General features: G+C 48.5%; 1 protein-coding gene across 3 annotated transcripts in view; it reads right to left on the bottom strand.

The window, feature by feature from the left end:
- Positions 1–23,075, bottom strand: part of LOC112115018 (ran-binding protein 10) — a 150,944-nt gene that overhangs the window by 19,361 nt on the left and 108,508 nt on the right. For 2 of the 3 annotated variants that reach the window (XM_026653844.1, XM_026653845.1), the window contains exons 4-6: positions 21,663–21,830; positions 7,993–8,015; positions 507–691 (exon numbers count right to left, since the gene is read on the bottom strand). In XM_026653844.1, coding sequence (XP_026509629.1) covers positions 507–691; positions 7,993–8,015; positions 21,663–21,830 — 376 coding nt within the window. Of the gene's footprint in view, positions 1–506; positions 692–7,992; positions 8,016–21,662; positions 21,831–23,075 lie in introns of those variants that run through there. The other variant, XM_024211987.3, reaches the window with a different exon arrangement.

Here is a 23,075-nt window from a genome sequence, read left to right as displayed (position 1 = left end):
GGAAGGGGTTTTTCCATCCCTGTAGGAACACCGCCTACCTACCTGATGGTAGCTTGTCTGCACTTGAAACACACCTAAGCATGCTGCCATCGACCTAGCTGTGCCTACACTGGGGGACTGATCAGCATCACTCCGGCACTCAGGGGTGTGGCTTTTCCCCACCCTTGAGCACCAGAATGACGTTGACTTAAGTTTTAACTCCGCTTACACCAATCCCTTAATCTCCTCACCCTGACATAGCTCCTACAGATCGGAGTGGAAAAGGGTTTCATCCTGAGCAGGGCAGGAATGGCAGACCAGGTTTTGGATCGTCACTAGGAGAACGCTTAGTGATGCGTTCAAGAGCCTGGCACTAAATGTTAAGCAGGCCTCCCTGGACCGTCACACAGCGTAAGGGAGCAGGACAGAATTTGCGTTACCGTTGCTCATTCTGCAGCATCTGTCAGACAGGTGCTACGTCTAAGCCTAGAAAAGTAGAAGAAAGGAAGACTGCAGCAGAGACTCACTTCTGCAGCATTGCTTGCCACTCGCCTAGTCTGTCTCCTATGGGAAACCGCTTAATGGTGCCCTGAATCTTTGCTCGCCACTCCCTCATGTAGTCCTCAATGTCAAACACGAACGGCTGCTGCCCGAAGTTGGCGTCTACGATCTCTCCTGGCGTCTGCAGCCCCACAGTGGGATAGAGATTTGACTGCAAAAAAGAAAGAAAGCCACATTAATGCTTCCCAACCCTTTCCCATGGGCTCCGAGAGGAGCACGTGGGTTTGTCTCTGGCCCTCAGGAATGGGCTGCAAGGGCAGGGGAAGCTAGTGTTTAAAACCACAACTTGTAATACAAGGGGCAAGAGGCAACTGTGGCTTCTCTAGGTTGGTGACAGCCCCAGGCTCAAGAGCCCAGTTCCTGCTGCTCGAAAAGGCGTGGCATGAACCCAGCACATTGGGCTGCCTTCCCGAAGGACGGAGATCTACGTCACAACAAGCGGGTGTGATCCGTCAATCTGTTCTTCCAGAGGGTTGTGAGATTTCTACCACAATGCAGGAGCCAGGACAGTTACAGAGATTGAAAGACAAGTGTTTGTATTAGTAAGGTGACTAAGTTACCCAACTGATGGGAGAGCTCCCATGCCAGCATCTTGGGGGAGGTCTCCCCCTTACCACAACTAACCCAACTAGACGGCTGGTCCAGACAGGCTCTCTATTCTAGGAAACACTTTCACCTTCATTTCCCCACACCCTGATAGACAGCTGCTATCCAAACATCTTGCATCTCTGGGCAAAAGGGAAAGGATGCAGGACCCACTTCAAGGGCACAATCAGCCCCGCTCCAAGGACTGTCCCGCACAGCAGGTGGGGTAGCAAGAGGGACCTGTAGTTAACTCGGCTCGCCAATGATGCCAACCAAACCAGCAAGTTCACTACCCAGGGTTCAATTTCATTTCCAAGTGGCAGTGCCAATGCGACAGTCTCTCCAAACATCAACCAACACATCATTCAGCTCCTGGAGGGTTGAGATGATGTGATTCAAGTTTGGGGAGACAGTCACTAAACCCAGTACAAGCAAATGGATGCCATTTAAGTTAGTCCCGTACCAATCCTGCCCCAATCAAAACCTTCGGAGATTCTCTAAACAGTGCCATGAGGTATCCAATCTCCATGGCATGTGGAAGAATGAGGGGAGACAACACGCAGAGCATGGGCTTGCCAAATATTTCATTGTGTGGACCACACCTTAGAGAGTCTCCTGGCCACTTCTCCTGTTCACAATCACAATCGCTTAGTCAGGCAGCTAGGAGTCAGTGTGATACACTCACTGGAAACAAGGGGCAGAGGTGGCACCATGTGACCAGCCCACTCCATGGGCCAGCAGCAAGTGTGCCAGGAACCAGGGGTGATCTGAGGACCGCGGTTTGGGAATCACTGACAGTAAATATCTCCCTGCTTTATTCTGTTGCCTTGTAGCTAACTCTTCACATTAGGGCCCCATCATGGTAAAACAAGGAGTAAAATGGCCCAAGTGCCAAAGGGAATGCCCAAACTTCCTGCCTGAGCGCTATCGCACAGAGAAACACAGCTCAGTAACTAGGGACTGTCAGAGAAGTTCGAGGATAGGTGAGAACTTTATTGCAGAGACGGCCACGGGGCCTCTCTTTTTTGATAGATGACACTGGACTACACGTGCCAAGCAGTTCCTACCAACCTGACCATATGGGAGCCTATGCTGGAGCCAAGGATGCCACCTCCTGTTACGAGTTAAAGGAATAAAGGCAGAGTGGAATTTCGGAGAAGTGGCCACACAGTTTACTTGCCACTTTGAGGCTCCTGAAATCTCCAGGTCACAGAGAGAGGAAAAGTCAAAACTCTGGCTTGTTTAGTTTCGTGCACTTGCTAGTGAGTGTTAAATGGTGGGCCTCACTTTCCAGCTGCCATGTGAGATGCAACAAAACAGAACAGCAGAAGATGCTGGTGCGACACCTCTCAGGACACGGCCAGGGATCTGTCCCAAGGTAACGTCAGTGCCTGAGAGCAGTCTGATGGTCCAGGCTTCATGCTCCACAGCTAAGCAACCTCACTGGATTCTGAGGAAACAAGTAACTGAAGAACTCCTTTGGATCCTTTCCTTCTGCTCTAAGGTTTTAAAAGCAATCGGTATGCTGGGCAGATGAGACAGTGCGACTTCTCCCTTCCTCAAAGAACCTTCCAGCAAAGCTGGCATTTCAAATCCAGTGAACTGGAGCATGCTTTTCTCCTCCAAAAAGATCTGCATTTAGCCTGTTCGGCCGACTGAGACATGAACGGCTGGCACTGTACGTTTCTGGTGTTTGAAATGCCAAAACAGGGAGTAGAAACGGCTGCTCCACACAACACTCATTTCTTCCCCTTCTCCCCCCCCCCCCCCAGGCTGGGAAAGGAAAGGAGGAAATAAAACTGGGTGCATCACTGACTCAGCATCTCCTTTGTATCACATCCATGAGCAAGAACTGGTGGGTTACGTAGGTGGGCTAATTCAGATGCAGCTCACACCACTCAGTGCCTGTGCACCACAGCACAGCGAGGAGATGGCACAGGGGGGAATTGTGGTATTTAAGGAGTGGAGCTAGAGATCCCCCTCCCCTTCAAACAGAACTGGCAATAAGGAAAAGCCTCCAACAGAGACTATCATCTTGTCAGTCTATGCATTGGGCCTCCAACCTGTTTCAGTATCGCCAGCCCACAGCCTTCCAAAGCCACAAGTCAGACCCAAAAAATCATGACACATTAAAAACGATATGTCTCTGTTTTTTCCTTCAGATTTTTTCACCGTCAGCAGAAACTGCCAGCCCCCCCTTTGAGAGTGATCACAATGCAGCCTCTCTCGCACACAAACCGTAGCCTCCTTGTTCACTGATCGGAGCAAACGTCCCTTACACTCTCCGATCCTACGGGTGCAGGGAGCTACCATTCTATCCCCACCCCTACCGAGTGGGGCAGCTGCCTATCCTGCCTTGCTGTCTCCCTCAGTGCTCCCCCCACTGTCTCTTCTTCCCCACCTACCTCCTGCATTCACTTGAACATTCTCTATATTCATATTCCCCTCTGTCACGCCACATCCCCTGCACCTCTCCCCCAGTCTACCTCCTGCTCTCCACATTCCCCGGACCCCGCTTAGTTTCCTAACCCAACTCCCCTCGCTGCTGCCTCCTCTCCCACAGCCTCATTCCCTGCTTGGTCCTAGCACAGCGAATAAGGGGCCATCATCTTCCCTGAGAGCAGCCTGGCTTCACACCCACTGGAAACATAGTGGATCTACAAAGCTAATGAGAGTCAACTAGCAAAACCTTTGGCAGATAGGACTCAGCAACACACAGGGAGCAGGTTTCCTGGGTAAGGTGCCTTGGTCACTCTGCAGAGCTGATCTGCACTTTTAGGACACTGTTTGCACAATGGGCTGCCTCAACTCTCACCAGTGCGTAGGCGTAACTGGGGGCAGATATTAATGGGGCACTGATGATACGAATTTTTTAAACGGACTACATTTTAAAAAAATTTCCCATTTCTACTACATTCAAAGATTCCGAGGTCAGACAGAACCAAACCTGATCGCCTGTATAACACAGCCCGTAGAACTTCGCCCAAATAATCCCCAGAGCATATCATTTAGAAACGCATCCAATCCTGATTTAAACACTTAAAATTATAGCCCCCTTTAAACAGTATTGCCTGACATTAAAAACATGCCCTGAAAAACATGCAAGGGCTTTTCTGCTCTCCCACGGATCTTTATGCAGGTCTTTTCAGGAAAGGAGAGAATGTCTGACACTGTCTGGGCTTGGATGCAGGAGAAAGTTGCACTGGTTTAAATTTAAACTGATTTAGTTAAACCAGTGCAAACCCCTACATGGAACTCAGTTTAAGAGTGGCTTTTTTAAATTCACTTAAACCTGTTCCTGTTGATGAAGTCATTTCTGGCTAACTTTTCAGTGATAATAGTCTAATGTAGATAAACGTTCAGAGAAATGCAATTTTTGAGTTGAGTGTGTCCATTCATACTTCTTGAGATTGGAAAAATCAGCACTCACCACTTAACCTATAAGCAGTGCTGCTAGGGGCTGTGGATTTTACCCAAGGCCCATTGGTACCAGTAAAGCCGGGGTAGGGGACCTATGACCCGTGGGCCTGATCTGGCCCCTTGCTCATTTTCATCCAGCCTGCGGGCCACACATGTTCAACTCACCTGCCGGGGGTGGGGGGACGGGACTTCCCCTTGTGGTTGGGCGAGCCACCGCTCGCAGCTTCAGCCCTGTGAGGGGTGCCAAAGCTCAGGGCTTCCCGCCCACGGGGCTGGAGCTGTGAGCACCAGCTCCCCCCACCGCAGGAGGGAAGCCCTGAGTCTTGGTGCCCCCCTGTGGGGCTGGAGCCTCAAGTGCCGGCTTGCCCTGCTGTGGGGGAAACCCTGAGCCTCCGCACCCCCCTGAGCAGGTGAGTTGAACGTTTGTGGCCCGCCATTGATTTTTTTCAGTGGGTCTATGGCTCCTGATAAATAAAAGGTTGCCCACCCCTGCAGTAAAGGAAAACAAATTGGTTTTGAACTCTCTGCAAGGAAACTGTTCCCTGACAGGTAATGGGCTGAAGGACCAATTTAAATTCCTGGTGTAAGCTCACTGAAGTCAGAGTCACCCCACAAGTGAATTCAGCCCCACAACTTCCCTACAACTGGTCAAGGAAATGCTGCTTATTGCCTGTCTCGGTGTTCTCTAGAAAGTTTGCTTCAAGAAGAATAGGCCACCAATGGAGGGGAAAGCTTTTACACCCAGTGCCCACGAGGAACATCGGACAAGCCCTATTAGGGTCCGAGACCCTTGGATCCTACAAGGCTCACTCAGTTAAGATTTCTGAAGATCTTCCTATTTCCATTCCCTTTTGCAGCAGAGCTTCTAGAACAGTTTTCACAGCCCTGGCAAAGGATGTGAAGAACGCAGTTAATGTTTAACAGCTTTTATACGCTATGTTCTCTCTGCTGTACCTTACAATGAATGCACATTGTGTTTCAACTAATCTGGACGCGTCTCCCTTGCTATATCAATGCATAAACATTTCCTAAGGTCTAAAGCACTTGGAAGCTGTATTGATGCTAAGCACTATGAGATCTGCTACCATTCCTAAAGAGCGCCTTGATCAGTCCTAATGCTGCTGTGCAACCCAAGGGCCCCAGTCAGGATCAGAGACCAAACCTGCGGGACACGGTTTTAAGAACCAGAGGAAGATGTGGTCTGTGCCCCCTAAAGAGTCTAAGAAGAGACCCAACAGGCAGTGGGTGGGGAAAGGGATCAAGCAGCAGCACAGAGGTCAGACAGCCTGTTATCTCTGTTTGTCTCTCTGACTCTGGGGAGGGCTAGGGGAAGGGGACCACAGGAGGTGGTGAGTAAACAGGAGCAAGGGAATGGGGGGAGGTAGGGAGGGAGAGAGACTCTGAGGGGCAGGAATTGGGATGGGAAAGGGAGGACAGGGGATGAGGCTGGCAGCACAGGGACTGTGAGGTCGAGGGTCAGGAGGAAGTCCAGGCAAGCTACCAGTCAGCAGATATAAAACAACATCCAGACAGCAAATTGCAAGCAGCAACCTGCTGCCATCACTGGTGTCTGGGGCTGTGAACGAGGAAGGGCCTGGATGCGTAAGACCGACTGAGAGAAACCCATTTTTCCTTTGCTTCTCCGGAGGAAGTGCTGATATCAAGTCTTGGGCTCTGCAGCATTTCCCTGCCCCTTGCCACCTCCACAACTGGACATATACACCTCATTGTCAAATGGGCTTTCGAGGGGGCGTGAGAATCACTGCTGCTCTAGTTACCAGGCAGTAACTGGGGTCCCAGTGACGTGCTCAGCACCCCTATGGCGTGGAAGCATGGACCGCTCCATCCCTTCATTCAGCGCTCTGCTGAAGAGCGGGGACAGGCTCAGGCAGAGGAGAAGTCACTAGTACACAGCGTGGCACGCTGGGGCCAATATGCCTGGGTGCACTGGCGGTATGAGGCTTTGGGGAGAGCCAGCACATTGACGAAAGTGGCACTGGCTGTCTGCAGCATTTCCACTCATTTGTACTCCATGGTGTGAGATCCACAAGGCCAAACCCTAACAGTGCTCACAACGAAGTCCTGCTTTCCCACTGCGGCCTGCCCTGGGCACTAGCTTCCTGGAAGAGACCGATGCTGTCCACAAAACATCACAGGAGCAGCACCACAGAGGTCTGGGTGCCAGGGCAAAAAGACTAGAGGGAAATGTTCTGTTAGACCTACAAGAGCAATAATGGCCAGGAAATACCCTCACTGTCAGCCATTATTGCATACATATGTACTGAACACTGGAGCGTCACCGCAGGACTTGTTCGGCTGACACCCGAAGAGCTGTGCGCCTTTAACTGAAAAGCAACACTCAGAACCGAGGCTGCACCTTGCTGAACTTGGGCGTTAATCTGTAGAACTGCACCTCTATTGAGAACTGCGGGGGGAGTATTTAACCCTATTATTGCGGCACATGCAGAATGCCCAATGTCCAACCCCACTCCCTGCAATCTCAGGATATAGTGGAATACAACTCACTGGCCCTGCCCATACGCACGAAGGAAAATTCCTTCCTGACCTGCATGTTTGAAGCATTATAGATGAACAGCATATTCAAGGAGCAAGCAGAAAATGTTGACTCATGCAGGATGCCCACAAAATTTGGACTCCTTTACAATCGTTGAGACAGCCGTGTTCTTATAAGCCTCCAACTACTTTTCACAGTCTCTGGCGCAGCCAAGTGCAACGCCATGTGGAAGCTCCTGATTTGAGAGCAGCCTGACACATTGCAGGCTGGCAGAGCCAAGGAGAGACTATGAAACTTTAGAGAGCGGAGCTCAGCACATCTTCGCAGCAGCATTGCCTATGGCTGGTTACAGAGGGTGTGTGCAGGGCTTGCCAACAGCTAGCAGAGCTGATGGCGGAGTAAGGGGACCTAAAAATGAAGGAACAATTGAGCATTCCTGACACAGACACTCAACCCCTAATCGCTACCTTGGAAAGGGAAAGACCCTTTGCTGCAGTATTCGGATGGAAGCAAGGGGAGTTTAGAAGCAGTAACACCAAACAAGCAGGTGTGTTTTCTGTTAACACGGTTTGAGATGCTAAAGTTCATTGTCATAAGCTAAGCCTCAAGCGAACACCCCACAGTGCTCCCTGCAGACAAAGCTGCTCTTAGGAGACAGCCATTTAAGGTGTAATAAAGCAGGAATTCACATGGCAATTCCAGGAGAGGTAACTATTCTTAATGGGGAGCTTGTGAGCGATAAGACTGTACGGTCTCATAAAAGGGCACACTCTCACCCCAATGCAACAGAGGCAGACGGGAAACATATCATTTAGGAACATGTGCTACCCCTTTAACATGGCATTAAACAGAAGACATCATACACCCCCGTTACTGTCCCCCTCCCTTTCATTTGCATCCCTAGTTAGAATACTGAAAATAGTTGTACTTACAGGGAGGTCTGTAAAGGCTATACCTGTGGGGGGAAAAAATATTAGAATTAAAAAGACAAAGGATTTTTCCCCACGTGCGCCTACAGACTTAACAGGCTACGAAACGTTACTACATATCAGTAAATCTCAGCTCTGGCCCTGGACTTAGCGACCTGTTATTTAACACTCTCCCCTTCTCCTTCTACCTGGACCCTGTGGTTTGGCAAGGATTCAGGTCGGAGTCCAGGTGTTCTCAGACACTCTTTCCCATCAGTTTTAGCGCATTAAGCTTCACAAAAGCAGCCCCTTTTTCCTTTGCTTCTCCCTCACGTCACTGCAGGACTCCACAAAGAAGCCACTGGGTAAAGCTTCAGTTCAAGACAAATTTTTGATTTGGAAGCTGTGGTGCTTTAATATTGCTGTGGTCTGGCCTGGGGCTACCTCTCCTTTCCAGCTGGAGCTGTGGAGTTGAGCATTAAACTCCCTGTACAATCCCCAGGGCCTGGGCCTTGCACTAAGGCAGGGCTGGAGTCAGAAGCAGTTTCTCAGATATGCAGCAATGGAGAGAATGGTAGTGCTCAGCTTCCTCCTCCACATTCGTAGATTCCAAGGCCAGAAGGGACCCTGATTACCTAGTCCAGGGGTCGGCAGCCTGTCAGCAGTGCTGTGCCAAGTCTTCAGTTAGTCACTCTGATTTAAGGTGTCGCGTGCCAGTCATACATGTTAACGTTTTTAGGTCTCTTTCTATAAGTCTATAATATAGAACTAAACTGTTGTATGTAAAGTAAATACGGTTTTTAAAATGTTTAAGAAGCTTCATTTAAAATTAAATTAAAATGCAGAGCCCCCCGGACCGGTGGCCAGGACCCGGGCAGTGTGAGTGCCACTGAAAATCAGCTCGAGTGCCATAGGCTGCCTACCCCGATCTAGTCTGACCTCCTATATAACACAGGCCAGAGACCTGCCCCAACGTAATTCCCAGAGCAGAGCTTTGAGAAAAACTTCCATCTTGATTTAAAAATGGTCACTGATGGAGACTCCACCACGACCCTCAGTAAGTTGTTCCAACGGTTAATTACTCTCACCTGTTAAAAATCTATATTTTATTTCCAGTCTGAATTTGTCCAGCTTCAACTTCTAACCACTGAATAGTGTTAGACTTTTCTCTGCTAGACTGAAGAGCTCATTATTTTTCCCCATGTAGGTACCTATAGATTGTGATCAAGTCACCCCTTAACCTTCTCTTTGTTACACTACATAGACTGAGCTCCTTACGTCTCTCACTAGGAAGCAGGTCCGGCTAATCCTTAATCGTTCTCGTGGCTCGTCTCTGAAGCCCCTCCAGTATATCACCATCCTTCTTGAATTGCGGACACCAGAACTTGACACAGGATTCCAGCAGCGGTCGCACCAGTGCCAAATACAGAAGTAAATTAACCTCGCTGCTTCAAATGTAATATTTGCAAATATTACAGAAATGAAAAGGTTTATAATTTCTCTCTCTATTTCAATCTGACAAGTCAGAAAGGAGGCAAACAAAGGTTTCTTATATTTGCTAAGGCAGGGAGGAGAAGATTATTCAGCCACAGGTTCTGAACAACACCAAAAGCTCCAAGTCAAGCTCTCTGGGGAGCGGAACATGTAAAAGGCATTTCCAGACACAGGAGGGCTGACAGAGTAACCACTACACCCAGAGCAGAGAGCACGGCCGGGCGGGCTGGTGGGCATGAGGCATCTGCACTATATGCTCCTGAATCATGAGACATATTAACTACTTCCCGGCTCCAACAAGAGACCCAGACTATTTACATACAGCAGCAAGTCAGTCTTCTCTCTCCACGAACACGCGCTAGTGCTTAGACTTGAAGGACACCAACAGCATCTGGGAGAAGGGCTGGTTTCCACCTACCTGCCTGCCTCCACATGGAGCATGTGGGGCAACGACAAAATGCATGGACACACTTCCCCAGTCACCACTAACAAAACTCCAGGAGTAAAACAACCCTTCACAGGGCTATTCATTGCCAGATACCCCCCAGTCTATCTCCTGGGCTCTCTGCCCCCAAACTCTATAGCTGGAGTATGTACGCCTCTCTGTGCTGCCACTACACCAGCACCCACAGAGCTCCTGCACTCCTCACAGGAGCAGCCCCAGCCACCTCGGCAGCCATACCAAGTGCTAGACTGCATCTCGGACGCCGAGTAGGCCTAGCATCAGAAGGCCCAAGGGCTGTGGGTGTTACAGAGAGGAGATTCACATTGCTAAGATGACAGAGGCCCAGCTGCAAGTATAGAAGAGTGGATCAGCGTAGGCAAGAGATTGGGGTCATGACCACTGCAGGGATCACCACTAGCCTTTCCACTGACTGATGGTAGATCAGATTGACAGACGTAAAGACAGGTGTGAAGGAGGTTTCTAGCACTGCTTTCTTAGGCTTAGACTATTAAATTATTCCTGACATGCTAAACACTACATCGAGGCCTCCTTCCCAGGCATGGAATTGTGGTGCTCCCTAGGGATCAGACGAAAGAAGCGTGCACTGATTCTTTTACATAGTCTGCTGCTTCTCGACCCCAGGTGTGAAAAAAGCTCCACACTGCAGTGAAATACATTAGTGCATGGCAAGGCAAGGTGTAAATCTACAGCACACTAGCTGGCCACATGGACCCTGCTACAGTGCACTAAAATGTCCACCCCAGTTTGTAACAGGAGTAGAGCAAAGTGCACTACAGACCTTTTAGCGCACGGTAGATTTCCACCCCAGTTTGCTGTGCACTACCTGCCCATATAGTCAAACTCTGCCGGAGACCATTCATTCCCCCTTTCTACTTTTAACACAGCACTGTGATTCAGAGCACACTTTCTCCAGCAATTTTAAAAAGTGCACTATTTGAAGCAACATAGATTCATGATCAAATGGGTTGAGAAAGTCTTGGATCGTGACCAGCTAAACAGCTGATAGGGCCATGAGGTTAATTAACCTACCACACAGTTTGGAGCTACTTTCCAGTAGGCAATCTCATCACAAGTCAATAAAACTATGGATCAATATGCTAAATACACTGGAATAAACAGTTGGGGGGAAATTTTCAAAGGATTTCCCCCTCCGGGTCATTTGTCTTGTCTCCCCACCTACCCCTCTGTGCATTGCTCTCCCCACCATCTCTACACTCAAAGATCCTTCACCAATCGAACTGCTTTCTGTGGGGTTCCCCTCCACCACATTGGTTAAGTTTCATATTTTGTTTGGCCAGCTGGGTGGGCGCTTGTTCCCACCCTTACAACAAAAGGAAGTTAACCTGCTGATCTAGCCACCATGGTAGCAGGAGGGGTTCTGCAGCCCAGCTACAATTCCAGCTCCGCATCAGGCATCCTTCAATCTTCTGTGTGTGGGGGGTGGGGGGTGCAGCTCTCCCACTGGGGCGCCTGCAGCCATCACATTTGCAGTGCAGGGAGCCAGCAGCCCCAGGAAGCAAGGTGAGCACAGAGGAAATTTACAGTCCCTGCACTTAAACTGAGAGCCTTCTCCTCTTTGAAGCAGGGTTGCATCACAGCCACTCTTCTCTAGAGGTAGCCAGATCTCTGCTCAGATTCTGCTACAACACAGGACATAGATCAGGTTTCCCAACAGAAAATGGTATTACGCTCCATGTCCCGAACAAGGAAATACTAATCCCAGTGTAACTATGGAAGATGCTACTTCAACAGCATACCATTTTATAATCTCAATAAAACTCTCTGGACCACGCTGCAGTACTGATTAGTGCACATGTGTGGGAGGCGGTGGGAACCTGTCAGTCAGTTTTATTGCTTCAAACAGCCAGCAAACTGCTTAAACAGAGCCCAGCCGTAGTCCAGACACCACAAGGTCATTAGCAGAAATTAAAAAGAGATAACAGCTCCTTAACTATTCAGCTGGATAAAAAGCAACTCTACTCTGCCTCCCTGCAGCAATTCAAGTGCATGGAGATAGCTGCAAAGCCAGTTTTAGGAAGGTGGTGGTGACTCAAGCCTGGACAGCTTAGGAAGAGAATGCAAAGTGTCTCTCCTGTAAGTCAGTGGTTCAAATCCAAGCCAGGGCAGTACTGGCCAAGTCATTAACATCTGGTAACTGTTCAGTGGTCTGGATACAATATGTGCATGTGTCAACGCAGCTCCAAGTGAACAGTTCTGGTATCACAAACGCCACTGTGACAATCTCAGCAGAGATCCCAAGGACTGAACTGCGCAGAGACTGAGCTATTCCCCCTTGCCTGCAGAGAGAGTCTCTTCTGGTCAGAAGGGGAGTTCACTGGCAGGTAGGCACAAAGCACACTGCCTCTGCATAACACCACCTTTCACCAGCACTGACACAGTTGTTTATCTTTCAGGGATGCTGCCCTCACGCGACAAAGCCAGCACTTCCAACACAGGCTAATAAAACATTTAGATATGGTGTGGCTCGCTGCAGGGCCTAATGGAAAGTCAAATTGTCAGTACATTAGGGGACAGAACCATTTTGCCAATGATCAGATAAAGTGATGGCTATGAGAGAGCAGAATTTCATTAAACTTCAACAGGAGGAAACCTCTCTCAGATAAAGAATGAGCCCCCATTTTTGCATGCCATGAAAGAATCCTACAAACAAGGTAGGGGAGGGTAATCTCTTTTATTGGACCAACTTTTGTTGGTGAGAGAGACCAGCTTTGGAGCTTACACAGAACTCTTCTAGTGGATTCCAGAGCGGTTGCGATCAGTAGGGAACACATGGATTCTGGAACCTACTGCAGCCTGAGAATGTGAATTGACAAATATACAGTTAAAAACTGTGTTGTACATTTTTTTGCACTGGAAAACTATTTTAGCTAGATTCAACATTTCTCAGGTATTCATTAAAAACCTATGGAAGTATGTTCTGTGTAAAGAAACGCAGTAGATTAGTGATCTATGTCACACCCAAGTCTCTCAAACACCGGACAGAGGAATAAAACTAATTCCTTTCTCTCATGGTGAGTGTGAGATTAGAGACAATTGTTCTTCTAAAGATAAATTTGGAAACACATATATGTACAACATAGGAAAGGGCACTGAAGATTCAAATCAGAAGACATCTGCTATCTGAGTCCATCCACAGGACTTCAGACAATGAATGTTCAATGAACAGGACTCTTCCTTTGACAAATAATTTTGAAGGAGTTATTTAAACGCTGCTGCTTTGTCACTGCTTCCTGGTTTATTTTATCAGATGCTGAAAAGAATGTACTGATTTCTTTCCCTGTCCATTTAGACTGAAGAAAAGTGCAACAGGATATAATTTAGAGATGTTTATGGCCAAAGTGTTACCGTCTTCCCTAATGTCTAAATATTAGGAACTTTTTAATAGTCATTTTTTAACAACAAGTAAATGCCAGGATTTCTGCTATCAGAAAGGTGTTCTGTTGATATTCTTCACTGCACAAAAGCTTATGATTTCTGCAGATTCCTTCTGGAATGCAGAAAAAGGGAGCGTCACCACTCTCTAACCTGGATGCCAGGCAATTTGGGGCACAACTTAATGAAGTAGTGAGGTAAATTAATTCCAGAGCACAAGGCAGAACTGCTGTGAAATTCACCTCAACCCTCCAAATGCTAGTCTGAGCAAGTGAGGGCAGTGGTATTGACTTCTCCATTGTAACACAGGAAAGAGATCTGCAATCACAATTCCAAGAGTAGATCTTTAACCAAGCTGTGCGACCCGGTATAAACCCCTTCATGCTACGCTTACTCTGTGCACTGAGTGAAACAGCCTCTTTGCTTCAATGCACTTTAGAGGGTGATGGCCTCACACAGTGCTCCTTCACTTACCCAGAAGCTGTGCCTCTCAGCTTTCTGGCTAAAATGCAGAGCAGACCAGTTCCACACAGGATAGCCTCTCTGTGGGAACTAGATCCTGTCCTGTGGAGGATGGACTGTATGATCAAACAGGTCTTTTCTTACCACTATCACAATCATTATTAATCTCTGAAGTGCTCCAAAATGTGAAAAAAACCAACTAATGAGCTTCCACGCATCAGAGATGCTAGCTAGCTATACAATGTAGAAACACCTGTCCACACTCAAGAAGGAGCATTAGCTAGCTAGGAAACATCCAGCAGGGATGCAGGAAGGAAAGCTGATGAAAGCTTTCTGCCACACATTTCTATACATGTCACACTGAGGAGAATGCTAAGTGAAACATGTAGAAAAAATGCAGGGCTAAGGCTCAGAGGCCACTCCTGGATCCATGTGAGATCAAGCAAGTTCCTTACGAACTCTTTCCTAGAAGATGACAGACAATCCCATCAGATTGTCCTGCAAGCTCAGAAAGCAGCCTGGGCTGGAATGGATGCCTCCCAGCTGCCTCTGAAAGAGCAGCAAAAACTATTCAGGAAAACAATTAAGGGATATGACAAAACTGTTCTTTGCTAACAGCCCTGGAACATCCTTCTGTGCACTTAGCCACATGGGAAGTGGTTAGCGCATGAGGATGCTACTCCCTTGTGGTACAGATGCTCCTTCAGGCATCTGAGAAACGGTGTCACTGCAAGGTGCATCTCAGGACAGAAGGGTTCCTAGCTGTACACACAACAGCAGCAGCTGCCACGTGTACAGGCAGCAGTGAAGCAAACTGAAAAAGCCAGCCAAGGCAAGTGAAGGCTGATGCATTGTCCTTACCTTCCCCCACTGCTCCAGAAGGCAGCCTGGCTGCTCAAGCTGGTCACAGTGACTTGGCCCGAGCCTCAATGTCATTACAACATGACATTTTTGTATTAAAAAGTTTGTTAAAAATAAAAATTAAACCTTTCATTAAAATGTCAAACTGCATTTGCCCATTCCTGCCCCCAATAAGCTCTTTTGGGAGCTGGTCTGATCTTACGGACAATGCACTGTTAGTTAAAATGGGAAAGCACATGGCAATCTGACAGTGATATTGTCCATGAGAAATAGCTACTTCTGTGGGAAGGAAATCAAGATGAGCACAGTTCCAACTAACCCCCTTGTACCAGTATAAACAAGATTTCATCCATAATTTTACTCAAAGACCCTTCCCCTTTCCCCAGCTCCATACAAGCCATGCACACAGTAATCAGGAGATCTCCAAGCCAAGTCCTCCCCTCCCCTTCAGCCAAAAGTGACCATGTCTTCTGCCTCAGTTAGAGGCTTTCTCCACAGTTGCCTCTAGACACCTTTGTTACAGAGACTAATCCACAACTTCACGTACAGACAGCAAAGGGTTTAAGTGACATGGACCTCAGACAGCTGACTTCACCCCTTAATAGCTACGTCCTGCCTTTCTGCTCATGTCTGAATAGCCAATTATTATTATGAATAGTAATCATGATTTGTATTACCATAGTGTCTAAATCCCCAGTCCTGGATCAGAACCCTAGGTGCTGTGCAGACAGAACAAAAAAATGCTCCCTAACCAAGGGCCTTCAAATCTATGTAAGCCTGCTCTCCTCGATCCTGGGGGTCCCTCCTCAATTCACACAGGACACCCCAAATCACTGCTCCCTTGACAGTGCTAGCTTTCTACTTGGCAAAGGTGTTAGCAAATTCCTTTGGCTTCCAGGCAGGTGGCGATCTCACTGCCAGTGATGACCTGGAGGGAGTGCCAGTGGAAGCAGCACAGGACACACCACACTCTGCCAAGAGGGACCCTTCAGAGAGCAGGCTCCGAATGCTAATGATAACTAAAGACTTACCTGTGAGCCGTCGCTGGGCTGAGCCAAACAGCTGCCATTCTATCAGACTACTTGGGCAAAGCCACTGGGCAGGAACAAAACTCAGCCGGGTTTGAGGCGTCTCCACCAATTTGATGCAGTCCAATTGCCAAGACTTGGTTTGAAGAGTGGGCTCTTTTCATCCTATTGCCACAGTTCTCCAGAAGTGGCCTGTGAAGTATGTTCGCTAACCTGCCAAACCTGAGTGAAGCCAGAGGGTGGGAGGGTGATCTGGTCCATGGCAATTTCAGTGTGTTATTCGGGGGGGGGGGGGAAGGGAGAGGGAAAGGTCTCTCACAGTTAGTGTCTTCAGGTTGGAGCATTCACAGGGAAGGCTTGGGAATAAGGTCGATTAATATTAATGCTCATTAGTTCTATGCCTCATCTGCATAACATGCTGAGAGTACAATCCCTCCTGTCTGCCTGTCACACTGCATCTGGCAAACAGCATCAAGCCAGTGAAACAGCTTTTGCTGTTAACTGGCAAAACAAGCAGCCTGTTTGCATCCTGTCCAGTTCCATTTGCTGCTGTGCTCCTCTCCAAGCCCTGACCTTACGTTAGCCATTCCAGGAGCTGTGCAGAGATGACATTTCTCCACCCGAGAACGTGTGCTTTCCCCGAGTATCGGCATTGTAAATCAGACAGATTGGAGGAAGCGTCTTCGGCTAGAACTCTCAGGGAGGAGGACGTGCTATTTTCATAATCCCAGTGACCTGTCCAGCTGGGACCTGAGCACCCCATTAGAGAGTCAAAGAAACTGAAACACTCCTCCAGAACGCCTTGAGTGTACTGTTCCATTTGGCCACTTCTGTTACATACAAAGGTTTATAACGTAGCCATATCCTCTTGCCACCTCTGCAGAAAATAAACTCTGCCTCCTGGTTGAAGCCCTGATGTTCGTTCATTCCCCTCATATCCCCACCTCTCCTGATTTACACCTGCCAGCTCTGGGCCACGTGTAGCTGTCACCTTCCTTTTGGAAAGGGTCAATGCTGCTCCTTCAGCAGCTGGAAGGAGTCACTGTTGAGATGTAAAAACTGTTTCTCCCAGGCCTTGAAATGACAATGCAAAACAGTTCCCCCCACTTGAGGTCCCCAACTGGACATTTTCTAGTACCAACTGGAATGTCCAGAATTAGTGACATGTATCTCTTCCCCCCAGATGGTGCTGAGACATTAGCTCCCAAGTCATTCCTGACAGAAAGGTCACAATGAAAGGTTACAGGAAGCATGGAAGACCAAGGAAGGTTGCCAAGAGAGAGAGCTTCAACGAAAAGGAAAGAATGAGTTTAAACTTACAGGAAGGTGCAAAAGGGAAGAAGTAGGCCGAGTACTGGACTGCCAGGCCCACCTGTCTGGCAGGAATACTATCCCTTTGCTAGGGCCTTCCCAGAAGATCTCAATCCATCTGTGACCATCAATTGTTCTCCTCCCAGCTTGTGGCTCTGTCCCCCTTCTCCAAGTCCCTCCACCCCAAACATACACATCTCTTGCTTGCTTTTACCCTTCATGTTTTGTCCTCTCTACCTATCCAATCTTCTCCTTTATCACAAGGCTGACTCCTGCCTTCGCTCTGCCAACGATGCTGTCCTCAATCGACTCAATTCCCCAAACCACCCCGCATCAGTGAGAAAAGCTGCTGGTCAATCTAGGAAGCCATCTCCCTAATCCTCCTTCAAATCCCTCCTTGTAACTCTCCTCTTCTGCAGTGCAGACCAAAAACTGCATTCTGGTAACTGCTAGACAGGCAGCAAGCTGCGATTACTGCTCCTGATCAGCTAAAAATTGCACTAATCATATCGTTACCCAGTCTCAGCCTGCCTGGCTCATCCATCTTTTGTGTCTTGTCTTACGCTGGGTAAGTGCTATAATAGCCCCATTTTTCTGATGGGGAAACCAACGCTCAGAGAGGTTACCCCAGTGACTTGCCTAAAGTCACAGAGCAATGCAGGGCTGGGAACAGAACCTAGGGCTTTTGAGTTCCAGTCCTATACCTTCATCACAGGTACCTGCCTCCTTTCTTACAGCAGTACTATATAACTACCAGCATAAAGGAAGACCCTGCCTTCTAGGTATAGAGTGAAATTACAATATTTCAGTTAGATACAAGCAGCATTCAAAACAGGCTGAGTGTCAGGGGCCTTCAGACTGTATTATCAGCACAAACAGGTACCAAGACACTCTTAGGTGGGAACAGAATAGTAGCTGGCTATTCCCTGGAACATTTGTGAGCCCACCTGGGAGAGCTGCGATATTCCTGTTCACTAGAGAAGGGACCTACAGCTTCAGTGTGTGCCAAGAAACAGCGCACTACTCCCTTTCTGGGTCAGTCTCCAGCGCACACAACACAGATCCTGGATTCTCAGCCCATCATTCAGATAAGAGACAAGCGATGTTTAGACTTCATTAGGATGCATCCCCAGGGGCTTAGCTGTCCCTGGCCTGCTGAAGGTGCTCTTGTTTTCCTCTGACATCCGCTCCGTGCAGAAATGCATGTTCCACACCTTCCTGTCACAGTCACACTGCCCATCTCCAGTGAAGAGCTTTGCCACGGTTGATAGGCTGCTTGCGCTTGTGATCACTTGGTGCTGTGAAATGTGTTTTCCCCAGCTCAAAGCACTGACTAATGGATGCTTCTCCTCTTGACCTTGTGATTCCTTCTCAAACAGCAACAGGTAGACACCAGTCACCATTAGCCTTTCTGGGTGAGACTTCTGTTCCATTTTCCCAGAGAAACATCACATGTTCTGCCAGCCTTTGTGAAGGGAGAGGTAGCAGCTGCTACTATTCTCTTCTGCCTTTAGCCAGGGTTTCTGCTAATCCACCACTGCGCCAAGCATCCTTTTGCTTACCTCCTCTATACACCCCATATTCCCCCTCTGTGTGAGCCCAGAGAAGTGTTGGGACTTGAAGTGACAGTCAGTCACAGCTGCAGCCTTTCCCACACACTGCTCACTCCTGCACTCAAGTCACATTCACGATGCCACCGTATTCCACTGGCTCAGCAGTAGGACGCCCCGGATCAGCCTGACCCGTCTCCTAAAACGGCAGGCAGTGATGCTGATGACCCAGACCACAGAACTCTCTAGTCTGCTGAGAGAAGAACTCTTGCCTGACAGGAATCCACAACAAAAGAATCGGGAGGCTCAAGCTGGGATCATTTTGAATGAGCTACCACAAACGCCAGAAGCCCTACTTATGGCCCACATCATTTTTAAATATAAAGCATCATTTGTGTGGCATCACAGCTGGTCAGGTTGGTAAAGAGCTTCAAGGCAAAAACAGGCCAGAACAAAATCCCCAGAGAGCCACTCAAACACACCATCTCCGCCGTAGCCGGGGCTGCAGTGGCCTGAACGCAATGGCTCCAACTGCCATCTCTGAATGCCACAGGGCAAGTTTTAAACAGATTCTTCCACTTGGCCCGAGGGAAATGGCTCTGGATTGCTGCCCCCCAGAGAAGGATGGCAAAGTGACCAGACTAGAAACTGAGTGGACAGTGAAAGGCTAACACTAGCAATGCACCCGGGTTTCCACACAAAAAGGCCTGTGACTGGGCCACATTTCCCATCAAACCCTCTGTGATAAATGAAGGGGGGGAGGGGAACTCCCTTTTATGGACACCCAGCCAGCCAGTTAGCTACAAAATCCCTGTTAGTAGCTGTTCTCTACTTGCTTTACCTGTAAAGGGTTAAAAAAAACCATAGGTAAAAGGAAGGGAGTGGGCACCTGACCAAAAGAGCCAATGGGAAGGCTAGAACTTTTTAAAATTGGGAAAAAACTCTCTCTGTGTCTGTCTGTTGTTCTCCAGAGAGAGGAGAGACAGAGCAGCAATGCTGTAAGAAGCTTTAAACCAGGTATGAAAAAAATCATGAAATCATACCTCGAAACTACTTATCTGAAACCTCAGATATGTAAGTAGATCAGGGAATGTCTAGGAAGACGTGATTAGATTTATCTCTTTATGGCTTGTGGACTCCTCTGTGCTAACCCCAGGTGCTTTTGTTTTGCTTATAACCTTTAAGCTGGACCTCAAGAAAACCATTCTTGATGCTTAATTATTATATTTGCTCTTTTTAAAAACTAGCAATAGCCTACATTCCAGATGTACACCTCTACCTCAATATAACACTGTCCTCGGGAGCCAAAAAAATCTTACCGCGTTATATCGAACTTGCTTTGATCCGCTGGAGTGCGCAGCCCTGCCCCCATGGAGCGCTGCTTTACCGCGTTATATCCGAATTAGTGTTATATCGGGGTAGAGGTATATTTTCTTTCTTTTTGTTCTTTAATAAAACTTACCATTTTTAAGAACAGGATTGGGTTTTTGTGTCCTAAGAGGTTTGTGCATATGTTGTTTAATTAGCTGGTGGCAACAGATGATTTCCTTTATTTTCTTTCTCAGCTCTTCCCCGGGGGTGGGGGTGAAAGGGCTTGAGGGTACCCCACAGGAAGGAATTCCCAAGTGCTCCTTCCTGGGTTCTCAAAGGGGGGTGGGGGTGGGGTTTGCACTTGGGTGGTGGCAGCATCTACTCATCCAAGGTCAGAGAAAAGCTGTAACCTTGGGAGTTTAATACAAGCCTGGAGTGGCCAGTATTAATTTTTAGAAACCTTGCGGGCCCCCACCTTCTGCACTCAAAGTGCCAGAGTGGGGAATCAGCCTTGAAACCCTCCCTCAACCCCAATCAGAAATACTGACTACAAATTCTAGCCCAACTTGGGCTCTGCGCCTGACCTGACTGCTTGCTGTTTTCCAATAAAAATCCCGTTCCCATGAGTTCGACATCCCTCAGGCTCTGCTGCGTAACAGCCTCAGGGCTGTGACACAAAATCCACCCGCAGGATCATGACTCGGATGTACCCGCAATGCAGCTCCTTCCTCCCCGCACCCGTCTCAGCAACTGCAGCAGCAATCATGCTTGCCTGAACCCCACATAGGTCCTGCACTCCCCCTTTACCATCTTCCCCCTCTTTTTACCCAATCGCTCACTCTGTACAACTTCTGTCCTGGCAGGGGGTTTATTTGGGGTTTTTTGCACCAGCCTCTTTAGCTTGAAGGAAACTAGGATCAACACAGCTATGAGAGAAGCAAAGGAAACAGGGAGCGTTTGTCCCCAGCCAAATCAAATGTGTTACAGTTCAGAAAGTTAGAGGAATTCACTGAAGTAAGCTAAACACTTTCCTCTGACAAATCAAATGACAGGGAATCACACTTACTGTGGAAGGGGGAGAGCTCATCTGATCAAGCTGGAGGATTGCATGATGGGCCTGTTGTCTCTATGGGCAGCATATTCAGGAGGAAGATGGCTGTAACCTGTGCCATCTTATACACATTGGGTGCAACTCTGAACTCCTGGAAGCTGCCAACATGATATTCAGTGGGGCAAAACCTGAATGTCCTTAGCGGGAACGTAAGGAGTCAACTAAAAGGGTATTTTGGATCATTCCACAGCCAAGACAATGTTAAAGTAGAATTTGTAATGTTTTGCAAATGCATAGAACTCTAGGGGTTTTAGTCCATGGAGTGAGACTCACAAAGACAGAAGTCCCTTTAAAAACAAAGGGCTTTGTGACTCACTGGTGATGGTTTTGTAGTTTGTTGGGTAATATACAACCCAAACTTTCTGTGATTACATTTCCCTGCTGCCCAAACTCTAAATTCCCTACCTATCTCACCTATGGCTGTGCAGGGGCACAGGGAGAGACAGCAGCTGAAGGGCCTGGGGACAGGTCTGTAATTTAGTTAAGCACATGTGGCAGCTGCAGTCACAGAAACAGTTACTTGCACTGGAAACGTTGATGGCTTTGGGGAATCTCACAGCTCCTGCTGTCCACTGTGTGTTCTTATTTCTCTCTAAAGCCTTCCTCCCAATTGCAGATCTGAGTTACATCATATGTGACAGAGTTTGAGAGTCCTAAGTGATTGTAGGCTAGGGTGGCCCATCCTCAGGATACCCTCCTTTGCCTACCTAAGCTGTGGCCATTCTTTGTGTAGAAGCAGGTGTTGTTGATGAGGTTGACGCAGCAGCCAATCACATCTCCAGTAGTGAAGGTGGGGCCATAGGGCTGCCCTGTCCCAGAAGAACAGAAGGAATGCCCATCGTCACCGTGGTAACCATACGAATGTTTATCCCAACCTGGAGAAGGAAAAAGAACAGATCAGTAATGAGGCAGGTTTCCAAGGAGCTGTATGCCGTTATTGGAGCTGAGTGGGAAATAGTTTTCCCGTCCCAGGAAAATTTTCAAGATTCTGAATATTTTTCCTGTCCCAAGGAGGGATGAAAACTTTAAATCTCTAAAATTTTCACAAATCAACAATCCAAAAAACATTTCAGCTAGGGTCAATCCAAACATCGGATTCCAATCCCAACCTTTCAGTTAAAAATTATTATTTTATTTTTTTTTACTATCATTAGCTTAAATTTCAAAACAAAGTAATTTTGAACCAAACAAATTGATTTTTTTTCCTCAAAAGTGCTGAAATGGGCAATTTTGACCATTTCAAAAATTTCTGCGGAAAGATTGGTGAGGAGTTTTTTTTTTTTTTTAATTATTAAAGAAAATAGGCTCCCGCAAACAGTTTCAGTTTTGATGAATCAGCGTTTTCCAACTAACATTTCCTAGAAAATACTAGTGCTGGTCAAAAGTCTAATACCGTTACTGTACTTGGGGGGGGGGGGGGGGAGAAGAGAGACGAGACACACACCAGAGCAGCTACAGGCATTGCTACAGTTTCACATTTAAGCTTCTAGCTCAGGGGTCTCAAACTCAAATGCCCACGAGGGCGACATGAGGACTAGTTCATTGGCCCGGGGGCGGCATTACTGCCCCCTCCCCCCCCCCGCCGCCCTTGGCCCCCCCCCACTCCGCCCCTTCCATGAGGCCCCACCCCTGCCCCGCCTCTTCCCACCCCTTCCCTGCCCCCATTCCAACCCCTTCCCTGAAATCCCCACCCCAACTCTGCCCCCTCCCTGCCCCCAGGGGGTGCAGGAGGGGTGGGGGGTGTGGCGGGGGCTCAGGGAAGGGAGTTGGGGTGTGGGGTGCAGGAGAGGTGAGTGGTACAGCGGGGGTCAGGGTGCAAGGTGCGGGGGTCAGGGTGCAGGGTGCGGCAGGGGGCTCAGGGCAGGGGGTTGGGGTGCAAGAGGAGTGCGGGGTGCGGCAGGGGGCTCAGGGCAGTGGGTTGGGATGCAGGAGGGGTGCGGGGTGAGGCAGGGGGTTCAGGAGGGGTGCAGGGTACGGCAGGGGGTCGGGGTGCGGCAGGGGGCTCAGGGCAGTGGGTTGGGATGCAGGAGGGGTGCAGGGTGAGGCAGGGGGTCGGGGTGCAGGGGGCTCAGGGCAGGGGGTTCGGCTGCAGGATGGGTTCGGGGGGCAGGATCTGGCAC

The sequence above is a fragment of the Terrapene carolina genome, unplaced genomic scaffold (genome assembly GCF_002925995.2).
Source record: "Terrapene carolina triunguis isolate 2854851 unplaced genomic scaffold, T_m_triunguis-2.0 Scaffold166, whole genome shotgun sequence".
Taxonomy (NCBI): domain Eukaryota; kingdom Metazoa; phylum Chordata; order Testudines; family Emydidae; genus Terrapene; species Terrapene triunguis.
This window is presented reverse-complemented; position numbering and strand designations above follow the sequence as displayed.